Genomic DNA, 12,959 nt, shown 5'->3' on the forward strand with positions numbered 1-12,959 from the left:
AGTTCATGTGTTCATGTGCACAAACAGCTCCAATATTTTAATCTTCTCTCACTTTTTTGACTTGGTGTTGGCCCGGGGTCGATATTCATGGGATTCGTCCTCCAGGCCATTTTGCCTCTTGTACCAGTCGAACAGAGTCTTCAGGATGGATGGCAGGCAGTACTCAGCAAGAGAACTCATAGAGTTAATCAGCTGGACAGATGACAGGAAGAAGAGACGGAGCCAAGAGACAAAGAGAAAGGATGGCAAAAAGGTTAGTCCTGTTCAAAATATGTGACAGTGTATATAGTATGTGTCCACATGAGACACACACACACCTGGTCAAACTGTGGGTCTTCTCCTCTCTGCAGAGATTTGTTTAGTGGCTTCTCCTGCCAGATAAGAACAGACAGAGGTGGAAAACACTCATGTTAGTCTACTAGCATTAGTAAATATTTTGCTTTGAATTTCAAGGAAAAGAAATTCAGTTCAGTTTCCTGACAGAACAAAATGGTCATTGTGTCCAAAAAGAGAGTGAGTGAGACTCATAAATCACTAGGTCAGAAGGTCAAAGCTAATAGTCGCATTTATTAAATGTAACAAAAAGTGAAGAAGTTTACTTTGTCAAACAGACAAAAAGGTGAGATGAGAGGTTCAATATTCTGGCTCAGACATATTAGGGTTACTTTGTTGTTCAAAAAACTGGAAACACAGTGCGTCTCATTGTGAACCATAAACTGAAAATTATCATATAGAGACAAGCAAAGGTGTAAACATGCACAGTTCAAGTACACTAACAGGTACATGTAAGCCTGTACTATTTAGGACTGCCTGCTTTTTCAAATGATAACAGTACAGAGGAAAAAAACCTTGGGTTAAATGTGTATTTGATCACTGACTCTGGAGTGTGCGTGGGTTTCCAAGGTAAAATACAATCCACTAAACACAGCGATAAAGAGAAGGCATTCCCTGATTTACTGCTTTGTCCATTTATTGCTTGGCTGAATTTTTTTTTTTTTTTGCCTTTCCCATTTGTTTTTTTAGCCATCAGAATTGATGTCTGAACGCCAACAGAGATACCCAACGGATTTACTTTGCCAAATGGATCGTCACGGCTTTGTCGTTTTGTTCCATTTGATCAACCTTTGTTGTTATTATTTATTTTATTTTATTTTCAGTTGTTACAGACAGGACAGACATGGCTGGGGGATAGGAAAGGGAGAAATAAAGATGAAGGAACAGAAAAGGATTTCAAATTCATTTCAATTCAAAAGGATTTTCTGGATAGTTAAAAAAGGTTGGAAACTGTGGATTGCATAAAAATGTCGAGCCAATATACACTGTCATCCAAAGTTCCGATGACTAACATAATGAAATAAGAGGGCCAAAATGCGTGTTTATGATGCTGTAACACAGACAGAAGTGGACTAAGCGTCATGGAGAGAAAAAAAAAGAACGAATCGAAGCTCGGTCACTCACCAGTGGTTCAGCCATGATGATACGGATCTTGCGTTCAGAGAGCAAGGTGAAGTTGGCAAATAAGCTTTTTAGGACAAACTCGCCCGGCTTGCTCTCTGGGTCCACGTTGACAGGCGCCATGACGACGGGGCCCTTCCTCTCACCCAAGGGACCGCTGGCTGGTGGGATGGATGGCTTCAGCCCCACTGGAGAAGCTGATGACATATAAGACAGGCCAGTTAGTCTGAAGTACTCTGACTCTGTGGGTCACCCCTGAGTTACAGTAAATACTTCTGTGCCCCCAGCGTGCACACATTTTTTATCAGCGTTACTGCTAACTGGAGCATATTTAATGCTAAAGGTTTTTGAACTACAGATCTCATCATTTTTGGGCCTTCAGCCTGCTTTTGCTTTCTGAACCATGACAAACAGCGCTGAATATGCATTAGAAGTTCATATTTGCAATGCTCTCATGGTTGATGATTCTCACTTGTAGAGTCACGAGGAATGGGGTAGTGTAAAAATCATCTTCTTGAGCATAAATTGTATTCAAACTAATAAAAACCACATCTGTGTGTTCAAATTTCGACTGAGTTATGGCTCGGCGATGGACACCGATTCTGGCAATCCTTACACGATCCTCCCTGCTTTGCATTCACGCAGCTGAGTGCTATCTCCTGTGGTAATAAATCTCATACTTGGATAAATAAACAGAATGAAACATTTGCAGGTTTGATTCCCAGAATATGCCGGAGGAAAAAAAACGTGTAAAGTACTTCCCCAACCCCCCAAACAAAACAAAGCAATAATTACCACAACATTTCCCAGATGTGTCTAGTGTGCTTGCATTAAGAACGATGCCAGATCCTGACCTTTCATGACCATGTGACCTGACCTCACAGGAAAGGTGAGATGTAAATACTAACTCATGGACATGACAGGCCCCTTGAGTTAAACCTGAGCACTCAGGCTTTGCAAACAGGTGTTCATATGAATGCGCAAGCCTTTACGCTTACCAAGGCCCTTGATGAAGCTGATCACACTAGCCCTGCTCCATTTCGTTGGCACCTCCATGGTGCAGACAGCCTTACAAGGACACAGTGGGTGAAATGGGAAGAAAAAAAAAAACGGTGGGATTTTACAGGCTGTGAAATACAGCAGCCATGATTAAAAACAAAAGCAATTCCTTGCAAGAGGTTAAAGTCACAGAGGACGTTTGTCTACTCCACCATTGTCAAAAATGCTACAGAAGTCCCTTTGATGTAAAGCTTTGGCACCAGGTCGGTTTAACCAAAGCTAAAAGTGTAAATCTCCATCCTTACGAAAATGAACGACAGAAAAAGCGAAACACACGAGCCTGAGGTCAAAAAGAAAACTGTCATGACAGCAGCACTACAGCTCTATCCCACATTCAGTCCAAATCAAACAGGGTGATGAGCTGCAGCCACACACTGGAGGAGCCATAGCCAGAGCAAATCCGCCCAAGTGAAGATGCCTCGATGCTTCAGAGCCAAGAGAGCTCCAGTTGAAAGTTGAAGAGGAGGTGCAGAAGTGTCTTCTTAAAATAAAAGTAGACAACCAACAACCATTTATTCTGTCATAAGGGCAATCTACGAACAGGGATCAAAAAACCTTTCCAGTGTCCTGCTCCAGGAGAGGTTTGAGTAGATTAGAGGCTGCGTAGGGCCTCGTGCTCGAGAGCTATATGAGCCTACAGGTCAGCTATCAGTTTCTACTTTTGCTTCTGCTCCGCCTCCGACCTGCCAACACTGCTCTGCACAACAATTCCTGTGACCTTGAATTCTTTGAAGCCCTTTGGAAAGAAGTATTGAAATTAAGTGCTTCTTTGAAAATGGTTAAGGGCTGTCCTTAAGTAGCCAATAGCAGTTAAGTAAAGTCTGCCCTTTGTGGAGATCTGACCAGAAGAGTTAGGCTGGAATTTCAACACTGCTCCGAGAGCGAGCCGAGGGGCGGAGGGAGGTGCTATATATAGACTGCTGGCGGTCACTCTCTTACATACCCACCACTCCCACTGACCCCTACTCATACACAATTGCAGACACATGAGCACAAAGACATAATATACAGAAACACACACACTCACACACAATAGAAGGTGGTCTCAAACTGAGATAATCTATTACAACTGCTCAGTGAAACACAGTGGTGTACAAGCTTGTGTTTGAGAGTCGAAAGTCGTGGCGGCCCAGGAAAGCTGCGGTGGAGCACTTCCTGTGATCATCTGTAGACCATTTGTATGACTCAGCAATGAAGGGAGTAATTCAGCAGAATTCTACCATGTCCAGTCAATACAAGCCTGCCTTGGTTTAATTACATTTACAATAAATTTCAAATTTTAATTGAGAAAAATGTATTTAAAAATGTGCGAGCGAGAACGAGACAAAGGACGAAAGGGACTGAAATGGCAAAGAGACGAAGAGGAAGAGGAATAAAAAGCAGAATTGACAATAACAACACTGTTTTTCCTTGAGCCACAATTCCACTGAAGGAAATTCCACTGCCGTTTTGATGCTGGATGGAGACAGCAACACATTTTAAAACCCTGACTTGGACTGTGGGCATCAAGTCTTAAAAATAATCAGCAGATTATCTGATAAAAATAGACCAAGTGGAGAGAATTTACATCTGGTGTTTACCTCCAACCATCATGTCATACTAGCAGACAAGCACCCTGGTGGGATGAGTCATGAATAACACGCATTATGAGACAGGGTGACTGCATACACATCTTGATGCATCAACAATGCAGCTGTCACACAGAAATCCTAATATGGACGTTTAAATTAAGGTTAGCATTTAATACCTTTACGTTTTTCTGGGCTTGTGAAAAGACATCAGTTGTGCACATGCTTGCACAGTCTGAGGGCAGTTTAATATGGACTGTGATGAATCACTTGTAAAAGCACAGACAACAACACAAACACACACTGACTCAACTCACCAAGACCAAGAAGAGCTAAACCTGTATGCTGGTAGAGAAGGTACCTGATAGATAAAGGTATTCTGGAGTTTTTATTGTGTTATTCTTGGTCATTTTTGAACTAACCCATAGTTGTGTAGTTATGAGAGGTTTAAATTTGAATGAATATCAACAGCAGTGCAAATCTTAGCCACTGTAATCCAAAATACTGCCGTGTTGTTGTGAACATTACAGGTGAAAGAATTTAGAAATGTTTTTAAGGATGTAATTTTAAAAAAGGATTAAAACTAAAGCCGAAGTAGTTGACATTACGCGCATGAATATTTCAAAGCGATGGCAGGAGATGATGAGGTCAGCTATTTGTCTAGTGATTTCACTCCACAGCAACTTAAAAGTTAAAACACCAACCTAAGTTGGAGCTAAAAGCCTGATTCTTGGCTTTTAAGTCTTCTGATTGCTATCGATATCATGACCTTGAGCCAAACAAAACCGTCTGGTCTACAGCTGTGACAAGTGAGGAAACACGTCTGTTTCTGCAGTGATTTCATTTTTTATTACATCACCAATAGCTCAAGGGGAACCATCGACACGGCCCATGAAATTCCTCCTTAACCACTGCACCGACGTAACCCCTGCTGTCAGTAACCTTCAAAGCACACCTGACACATGAGCTGTGTGGAATCTAGAGACTTCTCAAAGAGGCACACATAAACAAACTGAAGACTGCCACAAGAAGTGATCAGCCAGTACAGGAAAATCACTGCAGCACAACAACAACAAAGCCTTATTTTTGCATTCTCTACAAGGTAAACTACAGGCTGCACGCAGATGAGTCCAAATGAGGCGATAATACAGCGATGTGTTCTGACTACTGTAATGTCTCAGATTTGTAAAGTACAGTATGTCCCAGTTAAAACAGTCGAGAGAGATGCTGCCGGTGACGGACTGCCTCACAGCGACCTACAGTGGCTTTACCTTCTGTTTTGTAAACAGATATTTTGAGTCTTCTGGACCGCACATAATAATATCACATGTAAACAGACAGCTTTGTTTTGTTTTTATTTATTGACAAATTCTGATTGACTTTAGAATTTCTGTAAAAGGCTCAAAGTCAAATAGTGACACTTTTTTTCTGTTAAGTAATGTTATGTATAGAAAACTGCTGAGAAGCCAGATTTACCCTCATTCTCTGGAGCTCTTGCTCAACTACTTGTCTTCCATTATTACGTTACGTAATATTGCCAAATGTTGACAGTGTCGATCACATTGTGTGCCGTCCGTTTGTCCCTGAACTCCAAACGTAAACACAAATAAGCATAGTCTGCACACTGCAGGATCCATTAATGATGAGTTGAGGGCAGACTGTATCACACATTTGTTGGGCACAGCAGCAAGCAACAACAACAGTGATCTGTTAGCTGTACTCACTGCCTCCAAAGGACTTCAGCAGAGACTTGAGGCTGATGTCAAAGAAGCCCGAATCCTGCTGGCTGGTCGCCATGGCTGCAGAGGCTATGTCGCCACGGTGACAGACAGCAGAGCGGGGACAGGACGGCAGGATGAGGCGTTGCAGACGGAGCAAGTAAGAGAAAGAGGAGAGCGCTCCGACAGGAATAAGGCTCGGAGAAAGGGGGAGAAGGATGCGGGTGGGCAGCGAGCGATGCGGATGTTGCGGCTGTCTACTGCTGAGTGTGTGTGTTTGTTTGCATGTGTGCACGAGGAAGAGTGTGTGTATGCCAGAGAGAAAGAGAAATAGTGTCTCTCAGGCTTGCCTGAGCTCTGTGTTGCTATCTTGCTGGCTAACACCCCCCATCCCCTCTCTGTTTTGCTCTCTCAGGACAGTGATACACAGATGTTGGTAGACGCAAGCAGCCAATCCTCTTAGAGGGAAGACAGAGAAAGAGTGCGGGGGGGGGGGGGGGGGGGGGGGGGCAAACACACACACACACACACACCAGCTAGTGCTACATAGAGGGTATGTTGAAAATAGAGGGCGATAAACTGGGATGGTGAAAACTAGTGAGTGAGTGACAATGAAAAGGCAGTTTTCATACCGCTGTAGCTATAATGGAGCAGACTAACAGCACTAATGTTTCTATTGTTTTCCTGCTCTGTTTCATATTGTGCTGAGTGAGCATGCCGTCAGCCTGCACTGACCAATAAGAGCCAAGAGTAGCAGTGATAGGCAGGCTGAACCAGCAAATTGCCAGAAACAACTGGTCAGTGCAGCACCACCTCAGGTATCACACACAGATTTTAACTGGCTTCTGACTTTGTGTGGTGTGGAACATGCTAGATTTTATATAAATATGGATGGAGATCAGCTGGGGATGAAAAAAAATCTCCTTCAGCAACTATTATGTATCCAGAAGGGGCCAGACAGCCAATATATTAATTCAGCGTTCCTACAGAACAGACTGTAAATCATTCCCAACACCAAAAGTCAATAAAAATAGTTTAGCAGCTGATTTCTGTACTTAAACCCCCCAGAACATTTATTATAGCTCTATTATGTAGAAAAAAACCCACTTTTTTTCCCCTCAATCTTTTCACTCAAATATTAAGTTAATTTTGAAAAGGGTTTTAAAACAATATTCCCATTCTAAAATGCCATGTCACAATCTCATTGGCAAGGAATCTTAAGTCCTTTGATTATTGATTTTCCATAAATACAAGTGAAAAGCAGCAATTTTTAGTCAGTTTGTTCACAGTCTTCAAACGTTCGACCAGATACATTTGGAAATATTTGGAAACCTTTTCAGAGTAACTGTGCACAGATTCCAACATGTATCCAAGAAAATACCAACAAAGAAAAAAGGATTACGCCGCCTCTCCTTCCTGGTGTGGCCAGCCAATTTCCCCAGATGGCGCCTTATTCATTCAAAGGGCATTAGAGGAAAGAAGGAAAGGAAAGGAGAACTACAACCTACCAAACAAAATTAAACACCTTGAAGAAGAGAAGCTTCAACTCCAGGAGAAGTGAACACAAATAGAAGCACAAAATAGACACCTTGAAGAAAGACAACAACGCCAGCCTGACATAAACATTATTAATGAGGGCTGGGGAATAATGTTTGGTCAAGCATGAGAGCAGATTGCGTTCCTGATTAAAGAGAACAAGAAAAAGAGCGCCGAAGTAAAAGAGATATCTGCCCAGCTTCAAGACAGGAACGCTACTATTGAGGTGATGCAGTGGGATCTCCGAGACATGAGCCAAAAAAATCAGGAGCGCCAAGCAAAACTTGATGAAGCACTGGAAAAATTTAAAGAAATCCTCCAAGAAAAGGAGGAAGAAGACAAAAAGCAGAGAGAAATGCAGTGCAAACTCAAAGGCATGGAGGAACAATACCAAATGCTCAAGGTAAAGCTTGATGAAACAGAATTCAAAAATAAAATGCTTCTTCAGGTAGAAGAGGAACAGAAAGAACAACAGAAACAAGAAAAACTTATTCTCCAGGACGTTGAGAGGAAAAATGTACAACTGCAAGAATTTTGTAATGAAATGAAGGAAAAATCAACTGAAATGGAAGGAGAAAATGAAAAAGTGGAAAAGCTATGCTCGGAGATGCAGCGTAGTATCAGTGGAATTGCAAGAAATAATCAGAGCTCATTAATAGGATCTTGTTGAACTTCAACAACTTGAGGCGCCAGAACAGTGAAATGCAGGCGGAAAAGCAACAACAAGAGAAAATACATGACGACCTGCAGCGTACGCTTAAAGAAATCCAGAGAAGAAATGAGCACTTCGAACACCTGCACAACAACGCACAAGAGAGAAATAGAGACATGCTTAAGGCAAATCTAACACAGGAGGCATCAGCTAAAGAACTGAAAGAAAAGCTTGGAGAAACACAAGCAACATTAGAAGGAGTGAAGCAAAGATGCCAGAAACTGGAGAAGCAAAATGCAGAAACAATTGATGAGTTGACGGCCCTCATCCTGGCCCTCCCGACCCTGTGTTCTCAAATGAACACAGGGTAGAGAGATGATAATAAAATGATAACAATAAACACAATTGGCTACATTTTACATGTGTCAGATCAATGTCTTCATTTAAGAATAATTCATCTTAAGTATAAAAACAAGAAACGGGCAATAGTGTGTTTTTGTGTATAGTATGCATACTTTTCTTGTTGTATCCAAATCCCAGAAGGAAGAAGAAGACAAAAAATAAACAAAAATAAAACTAAAATATATTTCTCTTTCTTTAAATGGATATTTTTAACACCATTCAATACATGTGCAAGTTACATCGGGTGCAGACATTCATGTTCCCTCCATGATTCATCATCATCTTTGTCACTAGTTTGCTTGCAGTGATTTTTTATTCATTAAATCAAGCAAAAGAGTTATTTTTTAACCTTTTTGTTACACCCTTCAGATGAATAGAGATTTTTTTTTTAATTAAATGTGTTGTTGTTGTCAGCCAGCCTAGACATTGACACTGATAATGAAGTCTGACTTATTCCTGACTTATCAGCTGGTACAACTGCTTCACACCTCTGGCAGAATTGAAATGATTCATGTGGCACATGGGAAATTAACCTGTCAATAATTTAGATGCAATGTTCATGCTTTACAAATTTGATCACGTAATTAACAGCGCGACATTTGAGTGAATGTTTTTGTGATCATTTCAGGTGCCTTGGTGCTGCTGGATATCATTTCCAGACGATAAATATTTAATGTGGCGAATGTGAGCTTGATTCTTTGTTTTTTTTGCAAACGAGGTATCTCTGCTGTCTTGAGTGTGTAGTGAGAAGATACAGAGTCATGGTGTGAAAAGTCAAATCGAAGCAAAGAGTTGGCTCCCTTTGCTTATCACAGCTTAAGAGATTTGAATCTGCTTTGCTTGATGAAGCATCCCTTACCTCAGCAGTGCAGCTGATATTTAATTTTGTCTTCCTTTAAGTAGATACACAGGCCAATACCAACACACTGTATGTCAGGACTCTGCTAGCATCTCATAATAACCTGCCACATCTCATAGCTTTAGTTCAACTTCTAACTGAGTCTTTGGTGTACCTAAGTACAAACTAAATTCTTTCTACCTTAAAAAGCCTTTGAAAATGTCTGCCTAAGCATAAAGTTGTGGCAGTGATGTTACGGTTGGCTGAAAAAGCTTGGAAGTACAAGTGGATAATTAGGGTCATTGTGCAATTCCCTGGGTGAACAGCGGAAGTGCCACAGGACATGTGAGCGGCCGAGGGAGGGAGAGCAAAAAAATGAGAGTGAGAGGAAGAGTAAAGAGTGTATAGGATACAGTATTATGCAAAGCTTGGCAGCTCACAGGAGAGCTGCCAAGCATGGATGGCCTGGTTCATATTAACAGACAATTACAGTTTAATCCCACAGGAGGAGAAATATATCAAAGAAGCACTGAAAGCCTATTCCTGTCTGCAACATCTGTTGTCCCATCACAGTGCTGGGCCTGACAGAATAAGCAAATCACAATTTTGTCTGTTAACCTGCATACAAGACAATCAAGCCCAACTGACAATCATTAGATATGAAGCAATTTTCAAAATGTTCTCCTGAAACTTTCAAAACATCCTGTGTATAACAACCACTTGACTTCTGGTGCACCAAGTGCTGTACTGATGAGATGACAGCTAAATATTTAAAAGTCTGCACTCTTATCTTTCTCATCCAGTCTTGCTCGTGAGACTGCATGAAAATGTTTGCATGTTTGCTTGTTGACCCACATTAGGTTAAACAGTTACATGTGCCGGCTGGTGGTGGTGGTGGGGCTATATATGGGAAATTTGAAATGTTATGTACTGCCGTTTGACTCTTTCTGCTCTGACTGATGTAAATGAAGCCTGCAGAGTGTTCGCCGGAGCACAGCGCAGATGCACAATAGGACAATCAATAAAATTTCAGGACTTACAACGGGGAAAGGGGGCATATTTCCCATTGGGTTACAATGACACACATATGGAGCCTATAAGAAAGAGAGAGAGAAAAAAATCATGGACATAGAGATGAACACACCCCTATGGAGCGGCTGAGATTCCTCACATTCTGAGCAGGGGCCCGGGCATGCCAGCTGTTGGAATGTGACTCCTTTACTCACACAGGCAAACACACATGAACACACACATATATACAGGGTACTTATACATGTGAAGCGTAAATTAAGATTTAATTTATACTTGGTCTACAAGTATAATGGGTCACCAATTCATTTTTATTGTATTTATATGTCTGTTTATAAGTCTAACATAATAACCTGACCTTTTGTGGTGCAATGAATGAGTGATACAATCAATAAGCATGAGGCTGCTCAGCATCAGATAATGCAAACCTGTTGTTCTGAAAATGTGGCAGTTATAAGATGGTTATAAAACAATACATTAGCGAGGAGGTGTGAGGACGTTATCCACATCAAGGTATGCTACCTTTGAGCCTCGGAAACATCGAGCCACTGCACACTTCTACAAAGCTTAGCCCAAAAGACTCCACTGCTAATGATGGTTACTAACTAGGGGGCCACTCCATCTAAACAATCAAAGGTGGAGCTTAAATCATGTGCAGTGTGTAAACCAGCAACGCTAAACAGACTATCTGCAAGATAAGTAGCTGAGTCATCTCCATTAATGGTACTCATTCTAAATCAAAACCGTTTACAGGCTTCAGATTGAACTAATGCTATCAACAGAATGTGAAGAAACAACACCACCCTTTCAGCTTTTGAAAGTACGAAGGGGCCTTTTGTGGAAAACCATTCTGTATCATGAGATGGTGGAGCATGTCAATGTATCCCCAACCCTGCCCTAAGTAGAAGAGAAGAAGAAAATCATGTGTGGAGTTACATATATTCTAGTCAGACAGCAAACAGTGGCTAATGAGAGACAGAAGCCAAGCTCAGAAGTGATAAGAGAAGGGAAGCAAACAAGAGTAAACTCCAGAACAGCTTTCACTGCTGGGGCTTTTATTTTTTATTTTTTTATTGTTTTGCTTTTAAAGTAAAGGAATAAATGATGATGATGATGATGATGATGATGATGATGATGATGATGATGATGATGAGCTGACGTCATCTCTTCTAGACTGGAAAGATCAGAGCTGTTCATGCCAATATTTGCCATGTGTCAACTATCTAATATGACAGTGAAAATGTTTCAACCAGAAAAGTTGAGTGGCTGTCACAGGGAGGGTGGAGGCAGTCTTACACTACATGAATATAACACTTCCCACTTGCTGAGTGGCACAGAATGGGTACAGAGGTGTAAATAGCTGCCCTCCACATCAGCACAAACACAGAGAGTGATGCAGAAAGAGGCGATTTCTCACTTTCAGCATGAGGAGAAAGTTTATAACAGGCACAGAGTCACAGTCATAGTTAACCATGTGATCGTCACCGTACCTCAAAACTGAATCACTTTTTAAAAAACTTTTTTAGTATCACACTAATTTGCCAACTTTTGAGATAAATCAAGAATTTATTGTTTCGCTTAAATTAAAATTAACAGTTGTGACTTTAACAATTTACAATAACAATAGAGGGAGCGAATGGTATGTCCTTTAAACAACATCTTTGAATCAAAGACACACACTTGAAATGTAATCCCAGTGAGATTACACAATTTCATGAGTCAAACAGAGACTGTTTGATACATTGTGTCTAGCACAGACAGACATCGTTTCACTGGAGCATTATCATTCACGACCTAATGATGGAGATGTTGGAGCTGTGGATGTTTAATATTACATTTCAATCAAGGAATGAACTCCTAGCATAAATGTCTATTCATCTGTGATTGTATTACTCATTTCAGCTTCATAAATCAAATTGACACAATCACAAAAACCATAGTAAACAAGTCAACATGTGTCAGACATCTGTTAATGTGATGTGTTTTTGTCATGCTAACCGAACCAGCATAACACAGCACATGAGCACATTCTCACGCATAAACACAGATTGCAAATAAATTGCTTCAAACGACCACAGAGAGGCTGTTTGAGGCTCGGGGCTCACACAGTAGTGTGTCCTTGACACAGCTGGGTCAGATAACTCTAGTGAGAACACATTTGTGTACCATCAAAGACTAACACATGTACATTATCTCAGCAGCAGAGGCTTCTATAATCTTACATTTCACCGCATTTCTTTAACATTTGCACTCTACAAGCTCATTTATTGAGAAGTCTCAATAAAGGCATGTTTGTGCAGGTGCTGCTTTGTTGCACAGACACTACCTCACACCAGAATTCCCCCTTTTCACTCTTCAACATGCACCTATGTTTCCATCTTTTTTCAAGTCCAATCAGAGACACAAAATAAGCATTCTGCTTTTCTTATCCTAAAGTGCCTTCAATTGGATCTTCCTTCAAATGCCATTCAGTATTACTTGACTTAATAAATCTAAAAACTGATACATTATTACAAAATTTAAACAATACTCTGATCCGAAGTGTACCTGTAAAGACTCCCTAAAATGTTGGAAGTGTATAGACATACAATTCACAGAGTTTAAGGTAAGCTGAGAGAGAACAAGTGGTTTGAGGAAAACAACAATCCTGAGGCCAGAAATGGCATGCCTCTTTCTGGATTCATGATCAGTGGAGTAACCTT

General features: G+C 40.9%; 1 protein-coding gene across 11 annotated transcripts in view; it reads right to left on the reverse strand.

Moving 5' to 3' along the window:
- fryb (furry homolog b (Drosophila)) overlaps nt 1–12,959 on the reverse strand; it is a 57,583-nt gene that overhangs the window by 35,547 nt on the left and 9,077 nt on the right. For 7 of the 11 annotated variants that reach the window (XM_026181029.1, XM_026181025.1, XM_026181024.1 and 4 more), the window contains 3 exons: nt 1,459–1,652; nt 318–371; nt 53–192 (listed from right to left, as the gene is read on the reverse strand). In XM_026181029.1, coding sequence (XP_026036814.1) covers nt 53–192; nt 318–371; nt 1,459–1,578 — 314 coding nt within the window. In that variant the 5' untranslated portion in view covers nt 1,579–1,652. Of the gene's footprint in view, nt 1–52; nt 193–317; nt 372–1,458; nt 1,653–2,453; nt 3,467–5,806; nt 6,238–12,959 lie in introns of those variants that run through there. The other 4 variants (XM_026181030.1, XM_026181031.1, XM_026181027.1 and 1 more) reach the window with 2 other exon arrangements.

The sequence above is a fragment of the Astatotilapia calliptera genome, chromosome 10 (genome assembly GCF_900246225.1).
Source record: "Astatotilapia calliptera chromosome 10, fAstCal1.2, whole genome shotgun sequence".
NCBI lineage: Eukaryota > Metazoa > Chordata > Actinopteri > Cichliformes > Cichlidae > Astatotilapia > Astatotilapia calliptera.